The sequence below is a fragment of the Choloepus didactylus genome, chromosome X (assembly GCF_015220235.1).
Source record: "Choloepus didactylus isolate mChoDid1 chromosome X, mChoDid1.pri, whole genome shotgun sequence".
Taxonomy (NCBI): domain Eukaryota; kingdom Metazoa; phylum Chordata; class Mammalia; order Pilosa; family Megalonychidae; genus Choloepus; species Choloepus didactylus.
In genome coordinates this window covers 37,560,271-37,574,468 of record NC_051334.1, presented here as the reverse complement: position 1 = coordinate 37,574,468, position 14,198 = coordinate 37,560,271, and the positions used below count along the sequence as shown (strand labels likewise).

Here is a 14,198-nt window from a genome sequence, read left to right as displayed (position 1 = left end):
TCCCACAATTATTGTGGAAACATCAATTGCTTCCTTTAGTTTTGCCAGTGTTTCTCTCATGTATTTTGTGGCACCTTGATTGGGTGCATAGACATTTATGATTGTTATTTCTTCTTGCTGAATTGCCCCTTTTATTAGTATGTAGTGGCCTTCTTTGTCTCTCAAAACATCCCTGCATTTGAAGTCTATTTTATCTGAGATTAATATTGCTACACCTGCTTTCTTTTGGCTGTAGCTTGCATGAAATATTTTTTTCCATCCTTTCACTTTCAGTTTCTTTGTGTCCCTGAGTCTAAGATGAGTCTCTTGTATGCAACATATTGATGGTTCATTTTTTTTGATCCATTCTGCGAATCTATATCTTTTAATTGGGGAGTTTAATCCATTTACATTCAACGTTATAACCGTGAAGGCATTTCTTGAATTGGCCATCTTATCCTTTGGTTTATGTTTGCCATATTTTTCCCTCTCTCTGTTAATATCGTTTATTGTACCCATACCGAATCTCTTTAGTACTGAACCTTTCTCCAAGTCTCTCTGTCCTTTCTTTGTTTCTCTGTCTGTAGGGCTCCCTTTAGTATCTCCAGTAGGCCAGGTCTCTTGTTAGCAAATTCTCTCAGCATTTGTTTGTCTGTGAAAAATTTAAGCTCTCCCTCAAATTTGAAGGAGAGCTTTGCTGGATAAAGTATTCTTGGCTGGAAATTTTTCTCACTCAGAATTTTAAATACATCATGCCACTACCTTCTCGCCTCCATGGTGGCTGCTGAGTAGTCACTACTTAGTCTTATGCTGTTTCCTTTGTATGTGGTGAATTGCTTTTCTCTTGCTGCTTTCAGAACTTGCTCCTTCTCTTCTGTGTTTGACAGTGTGATCAGTATATGTCTCGGAGTGGGTTTATTTGGATTTTTTCTATTTGGAGTTCGCTGAGCATTTATGATTTGTGTATTTATGTTGTTTAGAAGATTTGGGAAGTTTTCCCCAACAATTTCTTTGAATACTCTTCCTAGACCTTTACCCTTTTCTTCCCCTTCTGGGACACCAATGAGTCTTATATTTGGACGTTTCATATTATCCATCATATCCCTGAGGTCCATTTCAATTTTTTCAATTTTTTTCCCCATTCTTTCTTTTATGCTTTCATTTTCCATTCTGTCATCTTCCAGGTCACTGATTCATTGTTCAACTTCCTCTAGTCTTGTACTATGAGTGTCCAGAGTCTTTTTAATTTGGTCAACAGTTTCTTTAATTTCCATAAGATCATCCATTTTTTTATTTAGTCTTGCAATGTCTTCTTTATGCTCTTCTAGAGTCTTCTTGATTTCCTTTATATCCCGTACTATGGTCTCATTGTTCATCTTTAGTTCTTTGAGTAGCTGCTCTAGGTGCTGTGTCTCTTCTGGTCTTTTGATTTGGGTGCTTGGGCTTGGGTTATCCATATCGTCTGGTTTTTTCATATGCTTTATAATTTTCTGTTGTTTTTGGCCTCGTGGCATTTGCTGAACTTGATAGGGTTCTTTTAGGGTTTGTAGACCTATTGAAGTCCTTATCTCTAATTTATCAGATCTACAGCTTCGTGGAGTACACTTTCTCTAACTAACCAGCAGGTGGCGTCCACGAGCCACCTGTTCTCCACAAGCCAGTTCTCCCCTGCTTAGCCTTTTTGGTGAGTGGGGGAGTGAGTCTTGTGGGGCCCAATTGGTGTATCAAGCTTGCGTGTGTAGTTAGTGTTGCCTGCCCTGTATGTGGGGCGTGTTTCTGGGCGGTCGGGGAGGGGGGGTGGCCCTAACAATCAAATCTCCCTGGTGATCCTAGAGTTTTAAAGCTGCTGCAATAGTCTAATGCTTCAGTTCAGTCCTGCCACAGTTTGTCTCTGCCACTGACCCACAAGTCCTTGGTATTGGCGTATGGTTCCTGAGACTTGCAAGTGGGCCCCTCTTCCAGGCCGTGCACCCCGGGTCCTCTGTTGAGGGATGACTGTGCTATGTCACAGGTGAGTGCCGTCCCCCCAGGGCAGTTCTGGGCTGCTGGGCTGTGTAGGGAGGCTCCCAGTCTGCTCAAATGATGGCTGAATGGGGCTTTGTTAATTCACACTGCTCCACCTTCCCAACTCTGGGACAATCAGCTGAGGTTGCAGGGAAGGCTAATGTCCACGCCCAGTTTTGTGGTGTGTGCCTGTTATTTGAAGCACTTCCGTCACACTGGGTTGTCTGGGGCAGCTCTGGGCTATGGGGCTGGCGATGGGCAGGAGTGTTTCCTGTCCACCAGGATGGTGGCTGTGAGCGGACACCCCCCTTTTCTTGGGAAGTTGTGGTGTTTAGTGAATTTTATCAGCCACTGGATTATTGCCTTTTGTCTCAGAGCTCTCTTAGTTCTGCTCTTGACTTGACGTGCCCAAATTGAAAGTCTTTGAAGTTTTCTGTATTGGTCTTCTTAGAGTAATTGTTTTAGAAAAAGAAAAAAGGATTAAAAAAAAAAAAAAAAAAGGGGCCCTCCTCAGAGATCTAATGGGTTATTGAAATGCTAATAGACAAAGCAACCAGGGCCATTAAGGAAAGGTCCACAGGGCAGAGAGATCAGCTTTTCTTCGGGGATTTGCATATGCGCCTCAAGGCCTGAGCTCCGCCCTTCCCCTTTCTGTGTTCACCAGAACTCCAAAAATCCTCCGCTTTTATTTTGGAGTTTTTCGTGTTGTTTTTTTTTCTCTATGCCTGTCTCCTCTCTGCTGTGCTGGCTGCTCTCAGATTCTCTGGTGTCTGGTCTCAGTCTATCTATGGTTGGAGTTTGGATCAGTAGAATGAGTTTCCGATAAGGGCTGCCACTGCAGTTCTCCCTTCTCCTTCCCGGAGCTGACAGCCCCTCCTCCCACGGGACTGAGCCTGGCAGGGAGGGTCGCGGGTCCCCTGGCCGCAAAAACTTACAGATTTCGCTGATCTCAGCAGTTCGACATTTTCATGAGTGTTGTATGAACTATGCCCAAAGACAGATTGCTCTGTGGTGTCCAGTCCACGCAGTTCCTGGCTTTCTACCTATTTTCCTGGAGGAGTAACTAAAACATACAGCTCACCAGTCTGCCATCTTGCCCTGCCTCAAGGCTGGTTTCTAAAGTATAAACTTAGTCCTTTCCTTGCAAGAAGTCCATACCCTTCCCCATATATAGACTATACTTCTCAACTTTCCCTTAAAGCTAGTGCAACCTCATCCTTTATGTTTCATCTGTGTAATGCAAAAGTAAAATAACTCAACCAATCACCGATCCTTATTCTCTTACTTCTAGCAACAAGATGTCCTTGATCACAGTTACCAATTTTCACTCTACCTTGAAGTTGTCCTAGTGGAAGCATCAGGTTCTCCTTTGGGGGAATGTAGCATAAAACAACTGTCAGCTCTCCTTTGTACTGAAGGCCGATGTCAGGAGCAAACTCTGCCTGGCCAAGGGGAGGGAGGCAAAGACAAAGCAGTAAGAATGCTTGGTCTATTATTCTGCAGCTCATGTTTCAATGCACAGTGTTTCCTTGGTGGCTTTCATGTGACAATCTACGCCTGCTCGAATATGTTAGCTCTTATTATTTTGAGAGAGGCCTTACATATGAGAAAAGAGGGGCTGGGAAACTGGGCTGGGAAATGAAGGCATTTGCATATAATTTTTAACATTAAAGTAAAAGGAATTTGAGATATACAACACATATTCAGTTCGTCGATGAATATTGTCTGTGATGCATTGAGAACTGGTCCCATCACTGAAGATATACATAAAGCTACAGATATGAGGCAGGAAAAAAGATGCTACTGAAAATAGCTCCAGAAGCTCCTTCTCTCCAATACTGTCTTTGAGGATTTCCTAAGTGAGTCAGAAGAGAAAAGTAGGCAGTCATGCTTGCTTCACACTGGGCTGCCAGCCACTAATTATTTAAATCAATATTGGCAATTCACATGGTCAAAATTCAATGTGGAGAAACTGGTTCACTCAAACATTGCTGGTGGGAATGCAAAATGGTGCAGCCACTCAGGAAAACAGTTTGGCAGTTTCTTATAAAACCCAATATGCAATTGCCATACAAACCACCAATTATACTCTTGGGCATTCACATCAGAAAAATGGAACACTATGTCCACCCAAAAACCTGTATGCACAGGTTTGTAGAAGCTTTATTTGTGATAGCGAAAAAACTGGAAACAACCCAGATGTCCTTCAAGGAGTGAATGATGAAACAAACCGTGGCACATCCATCTCGTGCAATACTACTCAGCAATAACAAGGAACGAACTATTGGTACACACAACTTGAATGAGTCTTGAGGGAATTCTGCCAAGTGAAAAAACAAGCCTCAAAGTTCACATACTGTCTGATTCCATTCATTTAACATCCTTGAAATGAAAGCCGTGGGGAGCCATGTGTGCATGAAAATGGGGATAAGGGCAGAACACTGACATCATCTGCAACAGAAGGCTTGCCATATCTGGGGAACTCTGAGTGCCAGGGTGAGGGTTGAGGTTTATTCAAACCACATCCAAAAAGTAGTAGGTAGTCACCGAGAGTATCTGAGAAGGGCTGTGGCATAATCAGATGACACCTATTGCCTTCTGCTTTCTGAAAAGAGAGAGACATCCACTTTCCATCAGAGAGAGAAACAGTTCCCAGTGCTGTTACAGGTCTAAGGTTAGGAAATTAACGAGACCAAAGCCTTCCCAAACTGCCAAGTCAACAGAGAGCCTTTTAGCTAGGTAATAATTTTATAGAAGCTTACATTTACTCTGCCTGGTGGCAGAATAAGAGAAGGTTTCCTTGGAAAACCACTTAAACTTACTGTTGATTTGCAAAGGTCTTTTTTTTTTTTTTTTAAATAATAGTACCATCTGGAAATGCATGAAAGGCAGTTCATACAGATAAACCCTTCTTGTCTAACTACCTAACATGCCTTTCATAAGGATAATAAGTTATAGCTAGTAAGCAATCCCATGTCATGCTGTAAAATGAAAGTCGTATCGTGAAACTACTTTACAGTATGTTTGGCATCTCAAGTTCTTTCTCTGCCCGTGCCACCCGCCTCTCCAGCTTAGTGCTGCAAGTTCTAGCAAAAACAAAGATAGGTATCCAGGGACTCTCACTAACACAGAGTCAGCGAGGCACTGTGTCTTTCCGGCATTCCCACTGCAAAAGGATGTCAGAGTGTTCCTGAATGCTTAAGGGCTATTAATTCTGATCTCTCATAACTAGGGAAATCGGTCCCTGTAGCTCACACTTCACTTCCTCAGCTGGATAATCTACTAGAAACATAAAGTCCCCAGGGCTGCTTGTACTCCAGTAGGAGCTCAGGAAGGGACAATTGCATTGAAATGACCGAGACATGAGACTGAGAATGAAGTGACACTTCACACAGCTGGCTGATAATCAACTGCACAGAGCCAGCTCAGCTTGAGGATGAGCCACTAATGAGGCGGGAGGCAGCTTACAGAGCAGGTCCTTGTGCCTGTCCTCCCCAGTTTGGGAAGGCAAGTGTGAAATCTGCAGTCTTTCCTCCATATGTATCAAAGGGAGCTTGGCAGAGGAAGAGGACATGGATTAGAGCCAATGTCTTATGTTGGCTTCCCCAGAATTAGACTCTGAGGAGAGAATTCCTGTGCAAGTGACATTAAGGAAGTGCTCCCAGGAGATACCTGTGAGGGAGTGGGGGAAGCAGGAAAAGGGAGGAAGCCAAGCAATGTGCAAACTCAGGCAAATTTCCATGGAGGGTATGTTCAGCCTGATTCTGCTGGGGAGCTCTAGAGTAATAGTAACTCCAGAGAGTTTTTCCTACTCTAGCCAAGGGAATTGGATTTTCATACTCACTTACCTATCAATTGTTGGCTAAGAGTTGCTTTGTAGCGGTGAGGTGCATAAATTCTCATGAAATTCTGGATCTCTGCCCATGTAGGCAAAGAAGCTACGGTAGCCTGAGGGCTGACTGCCAAAGAGATTCTCAGGTGGAGATTGTTGTAGGAAAAATTCCTGATACACATGGTTAAAGGAATCTGAGAGGATCTGGCAGAGGACCAAAAGTATCCCTCACAGACACTGAAAACTATCAGAACTTTTCTACCTTCAGTGGGCTCAGAGAGAGTTAGAGATATTTCCCCCTCACGACAGGAAGTGAAGTACCCAATGGCAACATGGGGGTGACTAGTGTGGAAAGTTGTTAGCACTAAGCATAAAGATTTGGGAGAGCTTAGATACCATCCCAGCACAAGTCCGTCAAGCATTTCTAGGAAACTAGCTGGAAAGATGCTGCGTTTCCTTCCAAACTGGTTTCCAAAGAGCCCCTATGTACTTGAATGTTAACATCATGACAAATTAATTTTATGTAGTAAGATACATTTTATTTGTCCTTCATTTGTGTCATGTACGGTACGTATGATATGATGCTTTGGGCATTGTCTACATATGGTGCTATGATGCGCATTCATTATACACAAAAGGAAGCGATTAATAGGAGATTGCTAAATCATATTAATGCTATCCTTTATGGTGAGACTTTTCATTCAATTCCAAGAGACTTAATGATTCAATGACCAAATATTTCCCATATTTAATGTCAGAGAAATGTGAGGTTCACTTTTTGTTTGTTAATACTGTATTTCCCAGCTCTATTGCATTTATGCAGGTCATGGGCTTGCACTGTCTTATATTTAAGGATTTTTATTGTATTTTACTGTCAGTTTACCCATGCTCCAAATATACCTGCATAAAGATTTTCTATGAGTTATTTACACCAGGTTTCAAGTCAACAGTTACGACAGCTCACAAGCAAGTTAAGTTTATCTTCTTGGAGTCTCAGTCTCCTCATCAATAAAATGGGGATAATAATACTTACCTCTTAGGGTTGTTGTAATCATTAAATGAGATAACAACAATGCTGCTGCTACTGCTAATATGGGGGACATTGTTTTGCTGCCCAGCATCCACTCACCATTTCTTTAGTACCACTGTACCTGGATTTCCTTTGGGGCAATTCCCCCTTCAGGCAATCCTACCAGGACCGGGTATATTCTGATCATCTTAAGCCAACCAATGTCTCTCACCCCACTGGCCGTGGAGATTGGATCAGGATGGGAAAATAACCTAACTGAAATTTGGAGAGCCAGGCCCAGGGCTTTGACTGAACTGTTGTTGACAAAGGAACTCTTGCCTCCCCTGGCAGTGCGCTACAAGGATGAGAGGATCACGGCCACTGTGACCATTAGTGTTCAAGAAGAGCACACCTGGAACTAGCTGGGGAGGCCAACACTGTGTGGATCCTGAAAAGGAAGCCAACACACAGGATATGAGAGACCAAGACACTCCAGGGCCTTGCTATGATTTGAGCATCTGGATCAAGCCATGACTCATCACCACTGCCCAATAACTTCCCTTTATTTCTTAAGCAATGTGGGCTGGAGTTTCTGTCACTTTGCAACTCAAAGATGCCTAAGTAACACAAGTAATAACTAGCATTTATTGAGAGGTGACAATGGGCCTGACACAGTGCTGAGAGCCTCACATACAATGCTTATTCAAGCCTCACAGACGGCCTATAAGTTATGTCCAATGATTGCATTACAAATGAGGAGACCAAGCCTAGGAAGTTAAGCAATTTGTGTAAGGCCCGTGACATAAATTTTGCTCATAATTTGTTTCATTGCATGACTGTTTGACTAATCCGGAAGCATTTCCTACCTTGGGCTGAAGCACAAACCACTCGTCATTTGGATTTTCAAAATTCCATGAGTCAAAAGGAATCTCCACCTCCCCGAGGAAGCTGTTATGTCCAAATCGATCATAATGCCAGACTGAGAGCTGCAGAGTTCTTGTTTCCAGCTGGGTATGGCTGATGGTGTACTGCAAAATGAGATTTACAATATCGCACTCCACGAGGAGGGCTCGGTCCAATTCCAGGACAGGTTGGAATTTACTTCCACCATCTTTCAGATCATATTCATCAGTAATAGGAACAAAACATACACAAAGAAGAGTGTTTCCTCTACAACTGAGGATCTACTCCATAAACTCATTTTGTGCCAGACCTAGCACCAAAAGATATATAAACTAACTTTTTTGGGGTGTGTGTGATAACTCCAGAAATTGTATAAAAGGTGTTAGGTGATGAAGCTTGTCCTCTTTTGATTTTCACCTGTTTTTCATTTGCCTAGTTGTTTTTTCAACATCTACTTTATAGGCTCAAGGTTTAACAGATACATTCTCCAATTTCTCTGTCTTATTTTATTTATAGTGAGAACCCCAAAATACAGCAAAGTATTGATGGTGAGAAATTTGCAAACACCAACCTTTGTAAAGGACAATTTACATCTTTAAGTTCATGGGTGGAAAGATGGATATATAAATTGAGCAGAAAGAAGATATTGCTGGATAGCTCTTCCCTTTCCAGCAGAATGTAATCCAGGTTCACATGCCTGTACACCCTCAAACTCCTGCTTATTCCATGCAGCCACCTCTTGGAATGTACTTCATGCTGACTGATTCCTGATCCTGGATTTGTGTCTATATTTGTCCTTACTGTTTCTGGCACGATTAACCTTGGCTCTCTGCTTCCTGAATTTGCCCTGTCACTTTGCTTACTTCTTCTGCTTGGGCTCAATCTTTGTTATCTTGTTATAGCCACTAGACTCACTCTTTGCCTGTATTTAATCATTCTCAGTTTTATGTGTTTTTATATTGGCTCCTACTTCCACACATAGCTCCACTTTCACATGCAGGCTCATGGCTTTCTGCCCTTACCAACTTCCTGCTATGGTGGACTCTGACCCCGTCACTCTAGGCACAAGGTCCATAAATTTCCCTGAGATTGGCAATAACTTCTTCTACATTCCAGTTTTCCCGGATCTTTCCTATCAGGTTAATTTGGTTCAAGGTGAGAAAAAGTGTGGTTACATGGAAGCCCTTTGGGAAAAGTAATGCATATTTTATTTAGGCTACCCTTTCTGAGATTTCTCAGATTTAACCCTGCATCTCTACTTTTCATTAACCACACACCTAAATTTAGCCATATTCTGAAACCCTAACAAGAAACAGCACAGAGCCATGCTGTGTTAGCAGAACAGAAAGTGTGTCCAAAGTGACCCACTAGGTTAGTGTCAAAACAGTGACAAACTTCTTTTAAGGGCACCAGAAAAAGCACAGTTTTCCCAAGGGCAAAACATACTTATTGACAAGATGTATCAGTATGGTTTTGTTGGATCATCTCTCTTTAAGGTACAACTTCAGCATCAGGAGAAAAATAAATAGAATGATGGTAGTTTGCATTTTTTTCCTTCCCAATCACTGTCAGGAAAGCCAAGGGCATTACAATAATTTATTCAAAGTCTACAGTTTTATAAAACATATACAAGCCTTGACATGCAAATAAAAGATTATCAGTAGTTACTTTTAACAAAATGAGATCTTGAACAGTATCACATGCTTGGCATGAGTTACTAAGAGAGTATTTATTTACCTTTAGTGTTTCATTGAATTCTGGATTGGTACCTGTTCTGATTTTGGTCTTGCGCTTATTGTTTCGGGACTTGTCAGGAAGAAGGTATGACCTGACATAACTGTAGGAGAATAAAAGATGAAACTGATTATTGGAAAACATCTTCTTTGAAAGAAATGCTAGGAGACTTCAATAAATAAAAGAGGTAAAGGCACTAGGCCAGTGAGAATAAGACACAGGGCCAAAAAGAATATAGTCTGTATAACAGGCACTTTAAAATGTAACTCTGGGCCTTCCATAAGAGAGAAGCAGTAAAGCATAGTGGGAAAGAGTATGGAGTCAAGCAAACTGGGTTTGAATCACTCCATGACTCACTGGTTTTGGTGACCTTAAGGACTTAAGCTCTTTGTGCCTTTATTTCCTCCTCTGTATAATTGGGATAATAACAGTATCTAACTCAAGGGGTTGTGAGGATTAAATTAGTTGATATATACAAAGAGCTGACATATTGTACTACTCAATAAATGTAATTTATCATCATTAGTGGTCTCACAAAATTTGGGGGAGTTATGATCCTTTCCATTCCTAGTCCTGACTTCAGATATCAGGGAGTAGGGTAAATGGTAATGGGTAAATGAAGGAAAATAGTGAAAAAGAAGAAATAGAAAATAACAATCTGGAATTATCCCAACACTTTGTCTTGAGCTATCCCAGTAGCCCCTCGAAGCTATCATTATTACAGACTCAGACATGTACAAGCGTACAAATGTTCAGAGTCCTGAAGCACATCTACAGAGGCTTTAGATGACCTGTTTCCATGCTAGTCTAAAAGATTATATTGGTTCTGAGGCTCTCTTAAATTTTGGTGGGGAGGCAGGTTGCCTAATCTATACTCAGAATCTATTTGTCTGTCTTAAGACAGTTGGAAACAGCTTTGCTGGGTTGTTATATGGTGCTGGGTCATCTATTGTGTAGAGAAGAGTTAATGAAGCAGGTCTGAGACTGCTATCCTTTAAAAGTCCTGCTTAAAAGGATGGCCCTTGGCTGGCATCTGGGAACACGGATTTTGGGAAGGGTCCCACCATTCCCTGATCACCGTGGCACAGTGATCTAAGCTGCTTGTACCAACAATATGGCTTATGATGAACACCTGCTCTCCTCATGGGAGACTGGAAATTTGGTACATGCTAGGTAGGGGCTGCCTATGTGACCAGTACCAAATAAAAACCCTGGGTGCTAGGTCTCTAATGAGCTTTCCTCATAGACAACACTCCACCTCTGTTGTTACAACTCGCTGCTGGAGGAATTAAGTGCATTCTGGGTGACTCCATTGGGGAGGACTCTTGGAAACTTCAGAACTCGACTCCATGCACCTTTTCCTTTTGCTGATTACAATGCTACGCAGAGTCCTGTGAGTCTTCCTACTGAATCCTCACACCTGGGAGTGGTCTTGGGCACACCTGACACACATATATATCTATCGCCCCAACATTCCATGGTGCAAACCTGCACTTCCGGGCTGATCCCTGGAATCCTGAGAGCCACATAAGCGCCCTTTTGAGTTGTTCGATTGGGCTAACTGCTTAGTAATTTTCTCCAGAGGACTTCCCAGAACAAAAATTAACAGGGTATTCTTGTACATTCTGAGATGTGCCAAGACGTCAGCCTTTTATCTCAAGGAGGTGCCTCTGTGTAAACTACAAACAAGTCACTCCTGAATCATGTTGAGTAATTATAGCCTTTTTAAATATCAGGTAACCACAGACACAACCATTATGCACGCAAGTCAATGAGTGCATCACAACAGGCGAGTAAACAATCAGCCCGCCAAGAAGGCTCTGAATCAAGAGGCCCTTCTGCAAAAGAAATGCACATGCAGACAAAAAAGAATGCAGTAATTAAAATAGTCTGAGGAACATGCTATGTGCTTACGCATCTGTCCTCTGTTTCTTTTCATCTCCTATGGCCAGATTTCTGCAATTCTTCACAAAAATGTAGAGCCCTCCAGTTTTGTAGCAGTAGCTGATATGGAGAAGGATTTCACCACTGACCTTCACGTTGCCATAGTCTCCTGTTTCACTGTAAACACTCATCATGCTGTTAAGGCTGGTCTGGAATAAATAAGATGAAAAGAGGCACACAGTGTTGTTCTAATGATCCCTTCACAGAACTCACTCCCCTTCATTCGATTAATCCTTGTTTTTTTTTTACTAATAAGCAAGGCAGTCTAGGGTGAGGGAAGAAAGCAGAAATCACTGCCGGTTTTGTCAGGGTTATATAAAATCCAAGCCTAGAAAAAGACAACAAATCTAGTGCTATTCATAAAGGAAGCATTTCCCCTTTTTTTGGGGGGGGGGGTTGGTTAATGAATATTCTTTGTTTATTCACTTCTTCTAATGAATCAAGGATTATTGGGGCATTTCCAATCCCACCCCCACCTCCCTATCCATGCAGCTTTTCCTTTTCACTAGAAGACTGACAGTCGATCTACTTCAAGGTCTAGAATACATGAATCAGGACAAAGCAAAGCTCATCTCATATTCTGTGCAAGCAGGAGCCACACTCTCTTCTTCCTGATTGCCAAAGAGAACAACCCCTCAGTTTCGGGGGAGCCACGGCTGCAGCTTGAACCAGGGTATGCCAGGAGAATGTCAGATACCCACAGATGCTGCGATTCTCTAGTTGAGAAGCCGTGTGGATCACATGGGCAGTCTAATACCATGGCTTTGTAAACCTCTGTAAAGTAGCAACCCACCAAATACAACACTGAACGATAAAATAACACCAGCCAATAAATAAAGTTTAAAAAAACCAATCCACATCTACTGGGATGAATGAAAGTTCTGATGAGACACTAATGACAGGAAACAGTTCAAATTAGATGTAACAAAATTATCCTTTAGTTCCAGAAATGAAAATTCCATATCTTAGCAACATGACAGTCACAAAAGACCACCTGGAAGGCTTTCATGAAGGGCCCAGGAGTTTCAAAACCTCTCTTTTTTTTTTTTCTAATTTCTCTCTATTTATGCCTCTATATTCAGCTATATATTTTTAATGCAATTTTATTGATATATGCCCACACACCATATAATCCATCCAAAGTATACAATCAATGGTTCACAGTATCATTGTATTGTTGTGCATCCATCACCACAATCAATTTTAGAACATTTTCATTACTCCAAAATAAAGAAAAAATAAAAATGAAAAAGAAGACCCAAAACATCCCATACCCCTTTTCCTCCCTCCTATTATTTATATATTTTTTGTCTTTATTTTATTACTCCTCTGCCCATACACTGGATAAAGGGAGTGTGAGTCACAAGGTTTACACAATCACATGGTCACGTGACAAAAGCTCTATAGTTATACAATCATCATCAAGAATCAAGTCTACTGCATACAGTTCAACAGAGTCAGGTACTTCCTTCTAGCTATTCTAATACACTAGAAACTAAAAAGGAATATCCATATGATACATAAGAATAACCTCCAGAATGACCTCTTGACTTTATTTGAAATCTCTCAGCCACTGAAACTTTATTTCATTTCATTTCTCTTCCCACTTTTGGTCAAGAAGGCTTTCTCAATCCCATGATGCTGGGGCCAGGCTCATCCCTAGGAGTCATGCCCTACATTGCCAGGGAGATTTACACCCCTGGAAGTCATATCCCATGTAGAGGGGGAGGGCAGTGAGTTTATTTGCAGAATTGGCTGAGAAAAATAGGCCACATCTGAGCAACAAATAGGCCACATCTCTGGGGGAGACTCTTAGGCATAATTATAAGTAGGTTTAGCTTCTCCTTTGTAGGAATAAGTTTCATAAGGGCAAGCCCTAAGATCAAGGGCTTGATCTTCTAAATTGGCAATCCCTAATGCTTGTGAGAATATCAGTAATTCCCCAGGTGGGGAAATTTAATATTTCCACATTAACCCCCAGTCCCTCAAGGGGACTTTGGAAATACTTTTATTTTCTGCCCAAACTACTCTAGGATGTATCAGGGTATCACATTAACCTGTACAGAATAGTGAGACCTCATTCCCTATTCTAGGTTCCATGCTATTATGTTGTTTAAATAAACTGACTATATAGGTTAAAACAGATAGTGTGCTACAGAGAATACAAATTTTCTAACAAATAAACATCTCTTAAATACCAGTTAAAACTCAGGAATAGATGTGACTGCTATAAGAGCTTACAATCTATGAGCCTTTACAATAAGCCTTATTGAACACTGCACTCCTGCATTGTCAATTGCCCAATCTCTGTCCACATTCTATATTCCCTGATAACCCATGCTCTCGAATTCAATTCTCAGCATTTGCTCATTATAATTAATTTACATTACTGAGTCCTTACAATATTTGTCCTTTTGTTTCTGGCTTATTTCATTCAACATACTGTCCTCAAGTTTCATTCACCTAGTTGCACGCCTCACAACTTCATTCCTTCTTGCAGCCACTCAATATTCAGTTGTATGTTTGCACCACAGTTCGCCCTCCCATTCACCCAACAATGTGCCCTTTGGCTGCCTCCATCCATTGCAAATCGTGACTAATGCTACCATGAACCCAGTGTGCAAATGCCTATTCGTGTCCTTGTTCTCAGTTCTTGCAAGTATATACCAAATAATGGTGTTGCAGGATCATACAGCAATGCTGTACTTAGCCTCCTGTGTAACCACCACACTGCCCTCCAGAGGGGCTGCACCATTCTACTTCCCTACCAACAGTGAATAGGTACATCCCTCT

The 14,198-nt window shown here is 41.7% G+C and overlaps 1 protein-coding gene across 3 annotated transcripts in view; it reads right to left on the bottom strand.

The window, feature by feature from the left end:
- The window catches only part of SYTL5 (synaptotagmin like 5), a 142,220-nt gene that overhangs the window by 15,874 nt on the left and 112,148 nt on the right, over positions 1-14,198 (bottom strand). For all 3 annotated transcript variants that reach the window (XM_037822512.1, XM_037822511.1, XM_037822513.1), the window contains 4 exons: positions 11,376-11,554; positions 9,465-9,564; positions 7,691-7,852; positions 3,317-3,425 (listed from right to left, as the gene is read on the bottom strand). In XM_037822512.1, coding sequence (XP_037678440.1) covers positions 3,317-3,425; positions 7,691-7,852; positions 9,465-9,564; positions 11,376-11,554 — 550 coding nt within the window. The remainder of the gene's footprint in view (positions 1-3,316; positions 3,426-7,690; positions 7,853-9,464; positions 9,565-11,375; positions 11,555-14,198) is intronic.